This window comes from Lonchura striata, chromosome 1 (genome assembly GCF_046129695.1).
Source record: "Lonchura striata isolate bLonStr1 chromosome 1, bLonStr1.mat, whole genome shotgun sequence".
NCBI classification, from domain to species: Eukaryota; Metazoa; Chordata; class Aves; order Passeriformes; family Estrildidae; genus Lonchura; species Lonchura striata.
Window position 1 is genome coordinate 91,435,261 of NC_134603.1, and position 17,760 is coordinate 91,453,020.

The window sequence follows — 17,760 nt, forward strand, 5'->3', positions numbered from 1 at the left end:
CCCATCCTGCATGAGGAAGGTCCAGCTGTGGGCTGGGGTGTGATACCTGTTCCCCATCAGGGCCCCCAAGAAACACTCAGGTGGCAATTTCTGCTGAGAGCACAGCAGTTATGATGACTCTAGGTTTTCCAGTGCTAGTTATGACTGCTTGGTGAGGCAGGAGGAGAGGGAAAAGCAACAATTCCCATGGGAATTTTTTTGTTTGCTTCATTTTAGGGTAATTTTGTGTTGGTTCTTCTCTTCTTCTCAGCCCTGATGATGAACTGATGTGCCAGTGAAGAGGGGCTGTCTGAAGGTGAATGGCAGCAAATAAAGAAGCAGAGAGGCAAGACACACTGCTTAGCACTTCCTATTTATCACACAAGGCCTTTGTCCTGTGTCTCCATCCCTGCCAGAGCTTCAGGGTGACTCAGGGTTTGTCCAACCTGCTATGCACACCTGTGATGAATTCCAAGCTGCTGGGTGCAGCATAAAGGTGGTAGAGCCTTTTCCCACCAAAAAAAAAAGTTAACAGCCAGAGAGATTTTCAGCCCCAAGGACTTTTGCCTGTGAATCCTGTCAGCTTCCTTGCTACCTCCATAGCCTATAAACAAATCAGCTAGTTTTTTCTTTCAGAGGCAATTACATTTCCCATTTCTTTCTTTGGCACAAGGCAAAAACTGTCACAGAGGTTTCCCAAGCTGAGCTGGAGATATGGCTGCACACACATCTATAAGTGAAGAAAATGTCACTTGATTTCACTCTCTACCCAACACATGACAGCCTGTTACACAAAATCAGCAGCAAAACTCCCCCCCACCCCCCACCACTATTGCAAAAACGTAAGCCAACCCAAAACTTATGTAACTCTGAGACTAATCTTTGTTAATCTTGAGCAAGGCATTTAAATCCAGGGAATAAGCCTATTCTTCTCATCCCCCCCCACCTCCCAGCCTATCTGTAAAGTGAAAAGGGAAACAAATAGAATCAAAGTTCACAGCCTTGTGATTTTTCCTTTTGACTAGAGCAAAGTGGCATCGTGTCCCAAGACTGCTCTGAAGTAAACCCTCCTGCCTTGCCTTATCCCATGCACTGAGCACCTTAAAAAAAAAGCTGCTTTCAGAGCAGCTGTCAGTTGCTCTTGGCTGAAGCATGGAAATCTCTACTCTGACCATGTACCACTGCCTTGCTTTTGTCTGGTACTTTTTCGTTGCCTATTCCATCACACATGTGAAAACAGAGGAGCGGCCATCTGAAGTGTTCCTTTACGGTGGGCAGTGGAAATATTTGACAGTCCTCAATCTGGTAAGCAAATCCTGTTGTACAGTGATACCAATATGTCTGTTTGTTTGTCTGCCATCTGCGCCTCAAGACATACGCAGCTGGTGTATTTGCTGCTGTTAAACTGCTTCCTTTGGTGGTTTTTACCCCAAAGGAAACTAAGGAGGGATCTGTGCTTGTGCTGTGAAATGTATTCATAGGTTTCATGCAGAAAGAATATTGACAGGTGAGATGCTTTGTTTACAGAAAGTACTTTGAAGCTAGCTGCCTCATTGTAAGAGACATTTTCAGTGAGAAGGACAGAAAAGTGGGGGTATGTCCTGGCAGGACACATAGTTTGGTGCTTGTTTTCTAACCTTTGATTCAAAACATTTCAGCACTGCTTGGAGTTTTACTACAATTTTTTTTAATAGGCTTTTATGTCCTCTAAATTACAGGAAAAGTGAAACAAAGCAGACCACCATGCTAATTTAGCCTTTCAGAGTACCTGCTTCATTTGACAATCATTTGAGAACACAAGGGAAAGAAATACCAGCCTGTGGAGAGAGGTGCTTGTGATATTATTACATGAGTTTCAGCAGTGCTTTCAACTGGTTGTACATTTCCTAAACGCACATAGAAAAAGAGACTGTAATGTCTTCTGGTTCTTCTAATGTGCTATCATTTCACAGGTTAGAAATCAAAGTGAAAGTACATGAGATACCCAGGGAAGGTTTGTTCAGAGTCCAAGGCATTCATCAGCAGCTCAGGGAAGCAGTGCTGGTGGGGTGGAAAGACCAGGCTTGTGGAGAGGTTTCCTGCAAGGGAAAAATTTCAGGCACACTTGCTAATTTGAAGGATGACTGCAGAGACCTACATAGCCTTTCATCCATTCTGTGTGACCATCAGAGTGAAATACCAGTGAGAGGTCTGGTCTGGGGCATGTTTGTCTCTACTTTTACCCTTCAGAAGGAGACACCCTATGCTGGAGTTCAGTGGAAGCCTAAAGGCTCCCCAGCTCCAAGTGGGGCTGTTGGAGACCTTCAGGGAGGTGGGCACTTTGGTTCTCTTCCATTCTGTGACTCTGTGAAACATTTGCAGCCAAGAGGCAGTGAATGGCAAGTGAAGTGACCACAACAACCCAGGGATTCTGGGAGCTCCAGCACTCTCCTCAGCTGGTCATGCCAGCTGTGGAAGGATGAAGACACACATATATAACTGCAGTCGGGTGGCATTTGTACTGCTAATTGCAATGTTGTCTGTTTATCAGTATTGCCATTTTGGGGGAAATGGTGACCCCACTAAAATATCACCCATACTTTCAAGCAAAATAGCATCTCCATCCCCATCCTCTGGCACCATTACACTGAGGTTTACCACTCAGTTTTAAAGCATGGGATCAAAAGGACGAAGCAAGTAACCAATCTCCCGGTATTTTGGGATGAAGAAATACTCACTGAAATTGTCATCCAGCTTCCCTTAGTGACCAGCAGTGGATGGTCAAGGAAAGGCTGCACAAGGCAAGAGCATGTACAAGCATGAACTGAAGTTTCTGTAGCTTTACTGTCCCACTAGCATATCCAGCCAAAAAATAAACCCATGCTAAGATAGCTGATACCCATTCAAAGCCTTCCTTTCATCTATCTGAAGAAAAAACATGCCTGTTCATACTTCTGGTACTTTCTCTGTCCTCTGTATGATGAGGCAAGTGTGCCTCGTGTGAAAGAGCAGTTCATTTTGTTGGTGTAAACATGCTTCCTTAACAACTGAGCTGGATGCCTCATTATTTCTGTGTTGTAATCTAATCATCCATCCCTGTTCATGTTTTCTTTGCCGTTCATTAGAGTGGCATTAGATTATGCTCTCAGTTACTCTTTTCTGCAGGCCACAAGTCCAAGCCTTTTTCATTTCTCTTCACAAAGGGTTGCTTATTTTATTAAAGCATCCATGTCACCCTTTGCAGCAATTTTTCAAGTTTCATGAGGGAGTAGGTGGGGAAGGCTGCAGTGGTCAAGTTATGAGCATATATGGGTTTATACAGTGGCCTAAAGGTATTTCCTTGTTTGTAGTTTAATTCTTCTTGACTACTCTTAACACTTTATTTGTCTTTTTTGATCACTGGTAGGCCAGGAGACAGCAAGTTGAGAGAGTTATCTACCCTGAGTCTAATATTTCTTTACTGGATGGTGACAGCTAATATAGAACCCACGGTTGAAAAATATATCATTTAATCTGCTTTTTAATTTTTTTCTTAAATTCATTACATTGCACTTATCAACACTGATTTTTGCCTACTATTTGATCACTCAGGCACTTGGTATCCTGAGATTCTTTGGCACTCAGGCACTCAATTTCCTGAGATTCTGGATTTTACAGTCAGTTTGCTTTGACAGGGAAAAAAAACCCATCAGATTCATGAAAATGTACCACTCTTTTGCTCCCTTTGCCAGCTCATTTACAGATCTGCTGAACAGCTCAGGACTCACTAAATCTCCATCAGTGAGGGCTCTTGCTCCACTTCCCCAGTCTTTTGACTCACAAATTTTAACCACTCATTTATCTGATCCCAGTGCTAAAATGGAGCTGCCAGACAACAGGGCTGAAAGTTTGGGCTGAAGATATTGCCTATCTCATGCAGAAAACGTGGCAATGGGAAAGGGTGTGCAAAATTACTCCTTCATGGAAGGTAGTCCTTTTTCTTCAGAGATTTATTTATTTCAAGAAAGGATTGCCAAAAAATGAAGAGGCATTCAGGAAGGAAATGCTGCCATCCCCCTTCTTGTGCTGAACTGAGTAGCATTTTTTGGTAAAGCAGCAGCAAAGAGGTGGCAAAAAGTTCCGTATAAGAGAGGAAGAAGGTGAGAAGACAACATGTTCCACATGCTGTGGTGTTCTCTGTGGGAATCCACTGGACTCAAAGGACTCATCCTATGGTCTGATATTAAGCCACTCCCTGTTGTTGTTGAGGAACATCAAGGAACAAGAGGTGCCTGTCAACCACACTTGTCCATTGGGTGCATATCCAACGCACTGAATTTTCACCAATTTTCACAGCAACTCATTCTTCTAAACTGGTAACCCTGGGTTATCTGCTTAAAGTTTTTCACCCAGAGCTGCAGCCTGTTCTGATGAATGCTGACAAATTAAGTATGAAAATTATGAATAAAGTCTGCCACCCTGGGCTGTTTGAGTGAAGAGAGGCAAGATGAATGGAACATGGACACAGCTCCCAAATCTACATTTGTTCACAAGATAAAAACTTCTCTAAGACTATGAAATACAAATTTTTACTGCAGGCAATGATACAATTACTTATGTAAGTGATAGAATGGGAATAGAAGATAGGGCTGTGTCAGTCTGGACACAGCCCTAGAAAACACCTGAGGATGTCAGAGGTATGGTCGTGAGGAAGAGGAGCAGGCAAAAGCTTCACTCTGGGCTGTTCTGCTTCAGTGGATCTGCTGTGCTGGGCAGGCCTCGGCAGTGCCTTGGAAGCTTCCCCAGAGCCAGGAACACAGAGACAGCCTTTGTCCAGCTCTTCTGCCTGTGTCCTGCCAGACTGGGATTGCCTGGGTTCTGGCACTGGCTATCTGAATCACTTGGAAATTCTCCCTCCAAGTTTTCTCTTATTTCTTTGGAATAGCATTTAAAAGTTTCTTTCTGGGGAAAGCTCCTCTGGCTGCCTCACCATGATCTGAAATGGAAATACTGGAAAAGTAACATTATCCAGGGATGGAAATGCTGCTTGTCTCCCAGTTTTGCTGGAGAGATGCTAGAAGAATTCCTTCTAGATATTATGCTCTTTTAGCACCTCATTCAATTCCTTGCTAGTCATATGGCTCTCCCAAGAGAGCTACATCTCTGACATTTCTTCAAATTCATCCTCTTAATGATCAGAGCAATCACGATTCAGTAAGGAAATATTTTTGTAGGGGAAAAAAAAGGATAAGTAGGCTTTGTATCAAAGAGGTTCTTTGACCCATTATTGAAGAAACAGAAATGACAGATAAAACCAGTTTTGTATTAATTTCATTCATCTGTGACATAAAACAGAGCAAGCGGAATCATTCATTGCCTGAAATATCTGAGCTCATAAAAATCTGCTCACTGCTGTAAATCCATTAGTAAATCACTGCATAATGAGCGTACTGCACCTTTAAAAACTATTAATTGCATTCCTGCCTCAGTTTATTCCTTATAATTTTGTCTTTCATAATGGAAGTACTTTTAAATTGTCCTGAAAACTGCTTTGTACTTATTTCAGAATAGGCCCAGTATTTAGTAAAGATATTTTCCAAGGGACTATCATGTGAATGGATGCGTGTCTACACTAAATGTTGACTTTTATGTCTAATAACTTGCTCAGAATATTGGATTTATCCCTCCCTAAAGGGCAGAGCTTGGAGCCCGATTTATTTGTACTAGTTGGAGATTTCAATATACACATATGGCAAGATCTTATATACAAAAGTAAATCATGTCGGGTTAGTTAAACAGAAACACCCTCTTGATCACTGTACCAGATAAAAATTGAGCTCTGTCTTTGTCACTGTGAGTCTCAGTTTGAGACTGAGAAAATTGATCTGGCCAAATTAAATATTTCTACAGCACCCAGCACCATGGAACTATGTAGGGTCTAGAGGGGAAAGCAGCCTCTCTCCAGCAGGGATAATCATATCCATATTCTCCTCTTTGGGTTAATCATTAGCTTTCTAAATGCTTCCAGTCTTCCTTCTGTTCGTGTGGGAACACTTTAGGGAATCCTTTCTATTTACAGCCAGTGGATTTATATTCCATGAGTGCCTGCAATGGATTTGAGTGCCAGCACTGCTGCTTGGGAAATTCACAGGACATCTGGAATAATTTGATGTTTTCACTTTTTTTTTTTTTATAATGTCAACATTTTTCCTTTAATGGAGGGCTACAAGATTTAGATGCACCTTTCTTACAAGAATAACCCCAATAGGTTTGGAGCTCAGATTTTAATCTACTGAGGGTTTACAATGCCAGACTGCACAGTACTAGGGATGATCCTAGCTAAGTTCAGTTTTCTGGTTTGAAAATTACTTGTATAACCTTCCATTGCTCTTGGAAATACAGGGTGAGCACTAAATTGTCTGAAACACCTTTGAACAAGGGTAGAGTTGCAGCAGCATAAGTCCAAGCTCCTAAGGCTGAGTTCAAACACTTCTTCAGGAGTTGTTCTTCTCCATGTTTAGCCAGAGAAATGGGTCAGGTTACACATTCAGATAAGAATTTTCCATACAGAAGATAACATTGTCCTCCCCTGTGAATAACAGAATATTTACCAGGCTGAGAATGTGGCTGTTTTGGGACTGTTTCTTTTCAGTAATGTTTATTTTAGTTAATTTTGCAGTGGGGAAAGAAGCAGCCTATCCCTGTCCCATGATTAATGTAAGGCTGACCATGAACAAGATAATAATAGCCCCATCCTCTGGGAACCAGGCTTCTCCCTAATTGCTTTATTGGCAATTAGTCACCATGTGTCACTGGACTGTCACCACCCTCACATTCATTTTTCATGCCTTTTACAGAAAGTTACTGCTGACTCTACAGGGTGTAACAAGAGCTTCTGTTTATTACCAGGCTTTTCTTGGCTCTTTGAGATCTCAGTATTGGTGTCCTGGTGAGGCCAAGGATTGGGACAGGCATTTGGGCTGAACATGTGTTTGTGTACACTGCACCCTAGCATGGACTTTACTGAGCCAGACCCATGACTTGGATGGCTGAATCCCTACTGACTGAAGTACTGCCTGTGAATTGTGATAATGGGGAGAGAAAAATCACACTCAAAAGAGCTGCTTTGGGTGCCTCAGAATTGAACAAAGACCTCTGTGGGTTCTGATGAAGCTGCTTAGTTTTTTTTTTTTTTATGTAAAGATATGTCTGTTCACCCTAGGCCTTGATAGGAAACATGTGGCTTTGCAGATGAAGTGGGTGATGCACAACCTCTGGTCCCTGGTCCTGGATGACCCTGGGCCAGTTACTCAGCCTGTGTCAGCACTACCCTACCTCCACTGCTGTGGGTCTGCACAGGGAGAGGGACAATCCAACAGTGGTGCTTACTGTCGTGGCTCTCTGGGCTGTGGAAAGGATAGGGAAGGAAGACTGTATCTTTTCCATGTGCTGGGAAGAAACAAAATGTTTGGGGATGGCTGCAGATAACTGCAAACTATGGAAATTTTGTTGCCCAGGAAGACTGAGTCTGGAAACGAAAGCTTGCAGAAGCCCTTGTTTGACAGCAGGCATGGTGAAATCATAGTCTCCTCCTCCCCTCATATATTTTGATAATAAAGGAATTTCTGATGGAAAAAACATTGCACTAATCCTGTCCCCTCCCAAGCACCACCCTTTTCAGCTTCTTCAGAAACTGATGAAATAACCAGCCACAACTTCAGAGACTTAGCTCTAAATAAATATCTGAGTCAGAGTAAGATCATGGCAAAAGAGATCTCATCTGAAAGCTGTAGCCGTCTTTCCATTTAAGCATCACTTGTTGATCCAGTGTTTGCAGTAGGCTGCAGTTCCCACATTGCATTACTCTGGGACAACCTAGCCTTAAAAAGAAGAGGTCACTCCATGAGTTAAGTGTATAGAACTGACTTGGTGCTAAATGCACACAGTGGGAGAAGTATTTTTCTGCAAGGTTCTATTCTGCCTTTGCGTGTCTGACAAATCTGGTTCATCTTGATCTGCTGTGTAGTGTTAGGTGAGAAAATGAGGCAATTAGAAAAGCAACATAGGTTTAAACCACAATAATAGATATTTTGGAGAACTCTGTTTTGTTGCTGTGCATGTATCTAATTCTTTACCAGATCATCCTAGTGTCCTTCCCAAAAAAATCCCACCCTCACTACCTATAAATTATTTCAAGAAAGAAGGAATAAAAAACTTCAAAACACAATCTCCCAATCCTAAAATTCATTAGTTATAAATTGTTTCATTTAAACTTAAGTAAAACTTCATTTTTAGTTACTGATGTCTGGATCTTTGCTTCTAAGCACCTGAAATCCTTTCTTGAATCCCTTTGAGTTCAGCAAAAGAGGTTCTGTTTATGTAACTTCTGCACCTAATTCTCACCTTAGATCATTTTGAACTACTTGGCAATGAGATCAATTTTACCGTGAGTCCCTAAAAAGAAGAACCTGTGTTGGCTAAATAGTGGGAAAGCTATCTAGCAATTGCTTTACAGGAAATATGTCCTTGAATATTTTGTTCTCTCCTGCTCAGATATATCCAGTGGTCAGCCATTAATATAGGAAGTGTGATGGAGGTGGCTTTCAACATGTCTCTTCACTTCACCCATCTCTGTTTAATCTATTAACTGGGATACTGTTAAAGTTATGACCTGACCAAGTTTATTTAATCAGTTTGGGTTAGTAAAAGAGATTTAGTCAACAGCTATTTCCCTCACACAGGCTTGCAGCTCATGAACAAAACAGCTCCCTGAAGAGCAAGAACAGATTTCATTGAGGAACATGCTAATGAAAGCTGGATGAGTTTCCCTCATTAGGTGTAATTACTTTAGGTTTTGCAGGCTGTCTTCTATGGGGTGTCCTTCCTGGCTGATGTGTTGAGACTAATTAAGAAACTGCGATGTGCTAAGTGCATAATTTCCAGCAGAGACCTTCTTTTCAGTGTCCTGGCTTTCCCAGTGTCCACAGTAAGTACCCTTTGTCACTGTATGTGAAAATAACGTTTGCATAAATGATTAGGGGTGTATAGTACCAAAAGTATGTGCATGAAATAGAACTAAGACAGATAAGAACTAAGGGCTTTCTTTTACCATTGAATTTGGAATGGATTTGGACCATTTAGAAGAAGAAACAACACTGAGCCTGTTGTGGTTGACAGCAAAGCCTCTTGCACAAACATTAGGGTTGTTGTCCTCAAGTGGACACAGATTGACCCCAAAGGGTGAATGAGATGTAACCTCTCTGTTAATCTCATGGTACAAATAAATAGCTGTGGATTTATCAACTTAGGGCTTTTCTCTAAAGGGCAGCACAGGTCAGGAGGACACGAGAGGGTACCTAAGAGGCAGCAAAACCTCACATCTCCTTCTTTGATGCCAAAGTAGCTTTAAATAAGCACTGGAGAGAAACAGATTCACAGAAAAATATTTATAGTCACAACCTACGTCAGATTCATCATGGATCATCTACTCCTTCACAGTTTATCAAAATGCTGTGGGCTGGACAGGAACTGATGGGTTATGTACACATGTAGGTATGCTCTGTAAGAGTGATGCCTGCAGCCAGCACTGAATCTCAGAGGGCTGAGAAATACTGCTTAAACATGGTCCACAAGCAGCTCAGCTAGCTAGCTCCTTAAAAAAGCCCTGCCAGGGATGGAGTCAGAGTGTTCACCATGCTGTTCTCATATCCTGCCAGGTATCCTCACCATGCCCGCAGGACTGTGGCACAGTCTCCCTCTTCCAGCAGCTCACACTGCTGATTTCTAACCCCAAGTGTGTTCAAATACAAAGCTCGGCTAAAAATTATTAATCAGCTTCCAGGTATCAATAACTGACACCAGGGGCCGTTTCCTCCAGTTAAGTTGTCCCACTGTAATTCCTGATTTATTGGGGGGAAAAAGGGTTCCCATGGTGTGCAGCTTTCACCTGCAATTTAGGAAATAGGCTTATGAGTTGTGAAGGTAAAGGGTAAGTTTACATGACCTGCCTTATCAAGATCTGTTTTTATTTTGTTACTGAGCAAAACAAAGGCTTGACAGACAGTCCCTTGAGGAGAACTACTTGACCATCAAAAAATCCCATCTGCAAAGGGAAAGTGAAAGAGAAAAAAAAAAAGAAAAGCAGCAGCTAATCTCAGATTCCACAGAAAATGTCAGTGTTGGCAGTTTATAAAGCAGGGGTATTTTTTCTCTCAGTATCAACACAGAACACTGCATCTCTGAGTAAATGTGAGATAACATGAGTCTATCTGGCAGTGTCATCATTTTTCATGTAAAAAAGCATGGAGACATTTTGCCTTCTCAGAAATGAACACACTAACCAAATCCTATCAATTATGTTTGTCTTCCATTTTTAAATTTCTTTCATTTTGCATTTTGGTTCCAGTTTGTGTGTATATCCTTTTGGACGCTGTATACCTACAACCGAGAGCTGGTTTACCCCAAAAGCCTTGATGGAGTCATCCCGCTCTGGTTAAATCATGCTATGGTGAGTAAGAAACACCTCAGCCTCTTGCAGAGAAAAGGGAGACTTTGCAACATGTGCCCCACCACTGTATTGTGCCATTTTCCAGAAGAGTTTCACAGCTTTTCCATTCTCACCTCCTCCTTCCCGCTTATCTGAATGCGATGTTGAGCTGTACCGCAGCAATCAGATACATGTGCTTGAAGCTGCTTCAAGAAGCCTTTTAGCACACAAGGAACATCAGTTAATCGGTGCTTGTCAAACCTCTGAAGTCAATGAAATGATGTGTAGTCATAAGGAAAGAAAATCTCACTTATTGTAGCTCAAAAAAGAAATTGTGTCTGCTAACAGAAGTCTCTGAAATACAAAATGGCTGTGAATGTAACAAAGCAGCACTTAATTTTTAAAAAAAGGTGAAATAACAAAAGAAATCTGACAGCTCTACAGCTAATAAGCTAATGTGTGCACAGCTTTGAATAGCTGGATTACAATGATTGTTTACAGATTTTCTATAAATACTTTCCAGATTTCTCCTTCATTTGCTCTGGCCGTTTTTATGATGTGTTGAATAATCACATATTTCTCATCAGTCAAGTGAAAGGAGGCTGACAGTAACATGGAAACTGTGGGTGGATTGCAAGGTCAGGGAGGCCTCAAGGGGCGAATAGGAAGTGGGAGAGAAGGGAGAGGTTCAGTACTAGGCTGAATCAGAGAAGCCAAAAAGTATGAAATAATCACATAGAACAATTATTTCTCTCCAGACTTCATTTCTTAAGAACAGTGCCTTTCCATCCATTGCAGGAGTCCCCAGTGAGTGTTGAAGGTAAATCTGGGAGAGTTTGGGGTGTCTGGCTGAGGACAGCTCAATGTTTGATCAGCCCCTTGATTTAGACAGGTGCATTCAGAGTCCTGTGACTGGAATCCAAACACACAGAGGCATGTCCGCATTGCTGATACCCGAGTGGTGAATGCACTTTTAACCTCATCACCTGCTCTCTGTCCATGAGTTCATTTCCACCTGGACCTTTCTGTCCAAACCTCTGCACAGGTGCAAAAGGGCTCTGCTCTTTCTGAAAACCATCATCCACCAATATGAAAGATTGTTCATGTCCAGTATCATGCTGGTTTCAGGTCCAGGATTTAGTATGGGCAACTGGTTTAAAATCCTCACAGTGGTGGAGGTGCTGGGCAAGGGAGGAGGGGGGACTAGCACAAAGTGCAGCTCAGAGAAGATAGGCTTTGCTTCTTGTTTTAATCCTGGCTCACAGCTGAGAATTTGCCCTTTCCATTTCCACATTTGTTTATGGCATCGGAAGGTTGAGAGGTGTTAGGGCATACATTTTTATTTCATGTGCAAGAACTCTTTGCAGGAACCACTCAAACTTATCAGTTATAACATCTTACCTACATCTACATATCATAACAGAGTCATTTTGACTACAACAAAAAGCTTTTCTGTATCAGAAATGTCAAAAACAGGTGTTAAAAAAGGAAAAACAATTCTTCCTGAAAATTATTTTGACGAGAGAGAAATTTCACATAAAGCAACCCTCTATCACAACCTGGTATTTTATTTCTAAAGCTCTAATACACTGCAGACATCTTGTGCTTGACAGTTCCTGGGTAGGATATTTTCCTTCCAGTCAGTATCAAGCATAAAACATCTGCCACCAGCATAGACTGATCCCTGCTATTGACAATCCTTGAGGTTTAGAACACCTTCCAACAGGTGCCTTCAGGTTTAGCTGAGGCATTTCCTTCTTCCAACACAAAATATCCACTGGAAACACTAGGGAGATCCAGGGACATACAACACTTTAAGGGACAATCTCCAAGTTCTGATTGCCAAGCAGATACTTTTTCTTTGGGATCATTTCCTTGCATATTGCTATTACATTATGGGTCTGAGATTACAGGCATTTCATGGCAGATTGAAGCAGCATGTAGCTGGCTTTGGAGGAGAAAAACATGGGTCTATCAGTAGTAACCATCAGTGCCATATCATTTGCAGTGGGAGTACTTTTTTTTTTAAATCTCAGTCTATTTTAATGTTGTACATAGGGAAAGCATATGTTGTTATGTAACTGGAGAGTGAACCTAAAAAATAACTATTCAAACCCAGTTCAGGAATACTGAGCTCCTTGGCTTAATAGTGATGCTGCAGCACCTTCCTTGCAGAAATTAATAACAAATATTTTCCTCACATGGTCTGCTCTTACAGTGGGAAAGGGTTGTTGTTGGCTGCCTGGTAGCCCAGAGTTGAAAAGTGAGCACTACAATTTAGTCATATTTTTGCACTCTGAACAGAAACATTTTGTTTTGCAGACAGAATGGCTAATGTAGAAAGGAATTTTTCTCATAGTTGAAGGAGACCAAATACTCCAGACTATCTAGGTTTCTCTCTTTGCTTTTCTACTGAGTTTAACCCAGAAGATGGTCCTCAGTTTCATGTCTATTTGCCTGGGATAGCTATGTATTACCATCTTTATAAAAAACCTTGACCTTTGGGGATGAAAAGAGTCTGCTAATGTCTCAGGCACAGTTATTTTATTTGAACAAGATTTTTGAAGTGGAAGATAGCTGAGACAAAAGATACACTGGCCAATTCGTCAAGTGAATTTGTTTATTTCTTTCCCAGTCATCACTTTTCAAGCAACATCTGGATACTCTCCAGAAGGAGACTAACTGCTGGAGACAGCTTGGATTAAACCATGTGCATGTATTATTCAACTTAATGGTAGTATTGGGGAACACTACGCTTTGAAAGCTCTGACAGAATTGAATGCTAAATAAAGTGGGCCATTGGTGGGTCAGAAGAGATAACTCAAAAATATTTTTGATCTATAACAAAAGATACATATAAATGTTGAGCAGATGTGTTCACAAAAATAGAAACTGTACAATTGTGTTTTTGTAAAAGAAGATTTATATTTTTAGTCTGTTGGCACAGTTTTCTTTATTTTCAGACTGCAGCTAAGTTGAGCTTGGCCACCTCTTTTTCTAATTTACCCTGTAGCTGTGTTATTCTTTCACCTTTATAAAAAACAGCATTTTAGTTCCCCAGGCACTCTACTGACACATGGTTATGAATTGTGCATGTTCAGCTGAGAACAGACAAGGAAGGAAGGTAAATGGAGGCTCAGAATGAAAATGATGAGCCTCTTACCTGACAGACTTTTAGCAGAGATGACAACAGATTCTCCATTGCCTGAGCTTCTGAAGCTCTTTTGTACTTTGTCCTGTTGTGGCTAAGCTATATCTGAAAATAAAAACTGAAAATGTAAGGGAGTGAGAGAACAAGCAGGGTACATACAGGTAATTTTCCTTCAGTGAAGCAGGCCACTGATGCTCTGACAGTAGGAGTACCAGCAGGACTCACTATGTCCCCACTCTCTTGGATCTTCTTGATATATACAAGCTGCTTGTGTTTTGCTTAAACTTCACCTTCCCCAGTGTGGACACATCTACATCAACAGAAATGGTATTTTGAATCAGTGTGATTTATGTCCATCTGGAAAAAATGTAAGTTATTTGAATATAAGTTACTTTTACCCTCATGTGAGACTATCTGTGTGAAGGATTACGTCTTAATACAGCTATTTTAGGAAGCTGCTGCATTAGTAACCAAAAAAGGGGGCACAAATTCAGTTTGTAGGGTAGAACCCTCTTGTCCAGGCCATTCAAACTCGACTCCTGCTCCAGGTGTGTACACGAGAACCTCAGGTTCATCTTTGACCATCTTAAATTATTCTCTTTGCAAGCATTATTTAATGCTTTATAATTCTTGCATATTTACACAAGGGAGAAACATTTCCATTTGTTTGCATTTCACAGTATCTCAATTTTAAGCTGTCTGGCAACTATGGACATTCACAGGCTGCCAATTACATTCAGCTTTTGGCAAAAGAAGAAGAATGTGTGTGTGAGGAATATGGCACACAAAATTAATCACCCCACACATTCAAGAGCAAAGATGCTTAGCTTTTCCCAGCACTACACAGATTTTTTTGAAGTTTCCATTTTTGTTGACATAAGCCCATTTCCTCAGGGAGAAAGTATGAGTTTTACAGACAAATGTTATGGCAGGGAATCCTCCCGGGCTGCTGCTACCCCATTGTGCACAGGTGCAGTCTCTGTAACCCTCCCCGCAAAGGAACAGCTGGAGAAAAATATTCCACAGCAAAGGATGTGTCACTTCAGTCTCATGTCAGCCTCCAGCTGCAGTGCAACATCAGTTTCTTAGACTACATATCTAATGTCAGGGAGAAAGGCAATTAAAATTCTGGCATTGACATTGAGACAAAACATTTGCTAGTAAGCAATAGGATATTCAGCCAGGGCCTTATTCCCAAAAATGCCTGTGTGCAGGCAAGAAACTATCTCTGAAGCTCTTTTAGCTTTGATCATACAGTTGGTCTAATGTTTCATCCATTTTTCATGATAATGCTTCCAAACTACATATACGTCTAGGAAAAAAAAATATGTTGATTTACAGGTGAGGATGAATGGATCTGGAAAGGGCAGAAACAGGTAGTAGCTGATGGTTCAGAGAGGAGTGCTGCTGGAATTAAATTGAGCAATAGCTTCCTCACTAATCTGCTACACACCTGCTCAGTAACAGGACTCCCTGTGCCTCCTGCTCTATCCATAAAATACATCTGTGGTTCCCTGAAAATGGACTGATGGTTGGAAACACAAAAGACATGTAGCAACACTAAGAGAGAATTATGTCTTTGACTAAACATGGCAAGGTACTAGTTAAAAAAGTAAAATTAACAATAAAGCTTAAGCCCTTTCCACCCTGAAAAAGGTTAAGAGAAGAAGAAATATGTATAGGAAGAGATTGCAAAAGAAAATTTTGAAGAAGGCATTTGAACACAGACAAAATAATAGTAAAATAAATCAAAAGAGGGAATTAGTTCCAAAATTAAGCCAATAGAGACCATACAGAGATTTGGAAAATTATGAGTATAAAAACTAAACAGAGGTTATGGTGACAGGAAGCGATTTAGTTTTATTATGTTCAGATAACACGGGCTGTAATTGTTCATGAAAGCATCCAACTGAAGGAAATTTCCATAGACAAGGGGACATTTCCCAACAAGGAGCTGAGTATCTGAGTAAACACCTCAAGGGACAGCCAAAGTGTTCAACAGTGGCTTATGAGCCTCATAAGGCAGCACCAAAGTAGATTTTTCCTTTTACTTTGCAGTAACATACCGATGGGGAAGAGAGAAGCACGAGTATTGGCCACGACTGGTTGTCAGCACACAGGCTCTGCGGGGAATTGGTCTGAAAGGAGAAACACAGGCAGTTTTTCAAAAGCACTTGATGGTCTCCAACTGTGCCCAGTGGAGTTTAGTTTGGCCAGTGGTAACTGTTTGTGAAAAGATCCCTCCCCTAAAGTCTCACATGTTAATGGAAAGCAGACATGGAGGGTATGTAAATGCAGACGAATTAGAAACAAACAGCTCTGGTCAGCCGAGGCATCATTTCCTTCGCTCTGGAGTCATACAAGGTCACACCGCGTCAACTGCGACACACGCATCAGGAGCACAAGTGATCTCAGCAGCTCTGGGGACAGTATTCATGGGCTCAAAGCTCAGCCTAGGCTGGAGCCCGCAGCCGAGCACCAACTCTGCCCAGCCCTGCCTTCTCAGCCCCAGGAAGCTCGCTCTTGAATTCTCGACGGCAAAATGAGGATATAGCATTAAATAAATACACAAATTACTCAAAATACTGGAAGTAAAAGTTCCATATGGTCTTAGCAAACACTGGAAATAATATTCAGAGAGGACTATTTATCTCGGCTTAAACTTGTGAACCTGGGATGTATCCTGGGAAACATTCAACACAGGGTAGGAAACAAAAAGTAAAGAAGCAGGGGAATGCTCTTGTCTGCAGGAGATAAGTTAACTTGCCAATATTTGAGATAAAGTTCAGAATATGTTTAAGAAACTTTCTTTCCCCTGTATTCATATGCCAGAGTTTGCATGAGCAGCAAAAATTAATTTGTAATTTTCTAACTAGTTCAGATTTACCTGAATTTTTCACAAAAGAAGCAAAGAAATTAAAACCAACTGGAAAATCATGACTGCCAAAAAGAGACACAAAGGATTTTAAAATTGAATGTTTGGAAGCAGAATTTAGGCTAAAAGTGTGATTAGTTAGCTAAATGTCTCTGATAATTTTGAAAGTCCCATCACTTTTATGTCTTCACTCTAGGAAGAAATAAAAAAAATCTGCTCTTGCAAAATTTGTAAGCTGAAATCTTTCCTCAACAAACAGAGGTTGTTAGACAAATAAATGCATTAATATTTCAAAGAACATAAAAAATAAGTGCAAACAGGATCCTTGCCAAGAGTAGAGAAAAGCTCTCTGATTCAGTTTGGTTCATTGATAGCCTGATCAGTACACACAGCTATTGTTTCAGCCTGTTTTCCTTATCTTGGAGTGAAATAGGTGGGGTTTTTTCCCCTCCCTCTGTGATAATTATTTTTGACAGTTTCACTGTTTATATGTGAAACTGAGAAACTGTTAATTGAAATAAAAAAATGAGTCAGTGTTTCCAGCAAGTTTTGCCAATATTTTGATGTGTGTCAATCTGAGCTTAATTATTAAGTTTTCTTTAAAGGAAGAAGCAAAACTGAATATTTTAATTTGGCCCCATACAAATACTGTGCTCCTCAGACATACGTCAGTTTAAGAATATGAAATGCTGCTAAGTAGGATTGAAGATATATTTAATGACTATGCACAAGAGACCTACGGTTAAAAATAATGCGGATGGGAAAATACATCTTTTTTTCATCCTTTTCTTTTTTTTGAAAAGGATATGAGAAGCCTTTATAGCCTTTCAGCAGATCTGATTAACCATGATATATGCTCTATCACTAATGATGTTGCCAAAGTCAACGTCTCTGGGCTGTGAGAGGGAATTCATGTGGAAAGCCAATTGTGTGTCATAGGCGAAGGGCAGGCTCTGCGCCCTGTAGCCATCCACACATTCCCCTGGTGTCTGCTCTACAAATACGCATCTGCTGTCAGAAACTTGCTCGGGTATTTGAGAGAAATTCCTCCGTGATTTTACCATTAATGCACAAATTCGGCTTGGCAGAAATAGACTCTGGGATAGCAGAAGTGCGAGGGAAGATTTTCTCACATGTTTATGAGTCTGAGGTGTGTGTATACATGAGAAGGAATTGGGGGACAGAGAGAAAAATGAAAAAAAAACCCCTTTATATTGACAAAGGAAAAATAATAAAATTTTTAAAAATCATCCTGGGGGTTCTTGAGGCTGCTGAGAACTGTTGTAGAAATCTGTCTCAAGAAGGCATTTT

General features: G+C 40.9%; 1 protein-coding gene across 1 annotated transcript in view; it reads left to right on the top strand.

Annotated features, from left to right (window-relative positions):
- The first annotated feature begins 1,131 nt into the window (after positions 1-1,131).
- ADTRP (androgen dependent TFPI regulating protein) overlaps positions 1,132-17,760 on the top strand; it is a 29,492-nt gene continuing 12,863 nt past the window's right edge. The window contains exons 1-3 of the mRNA XM_031504175.2: positions 1,132-1,284; positions 8,789-8,923; positions 10,343-10,444. Of these exons, the coding sequence (XP_031360035.2) occupies positions 1,132-1,284; positions 8,789-8,923; positions 10,343-10,444 (390 nt within the window). The remainder of the gene's footprint in view (positions 1,285-8,788; positions 8,924-10,342; positions 10,445-17,760) is intronic.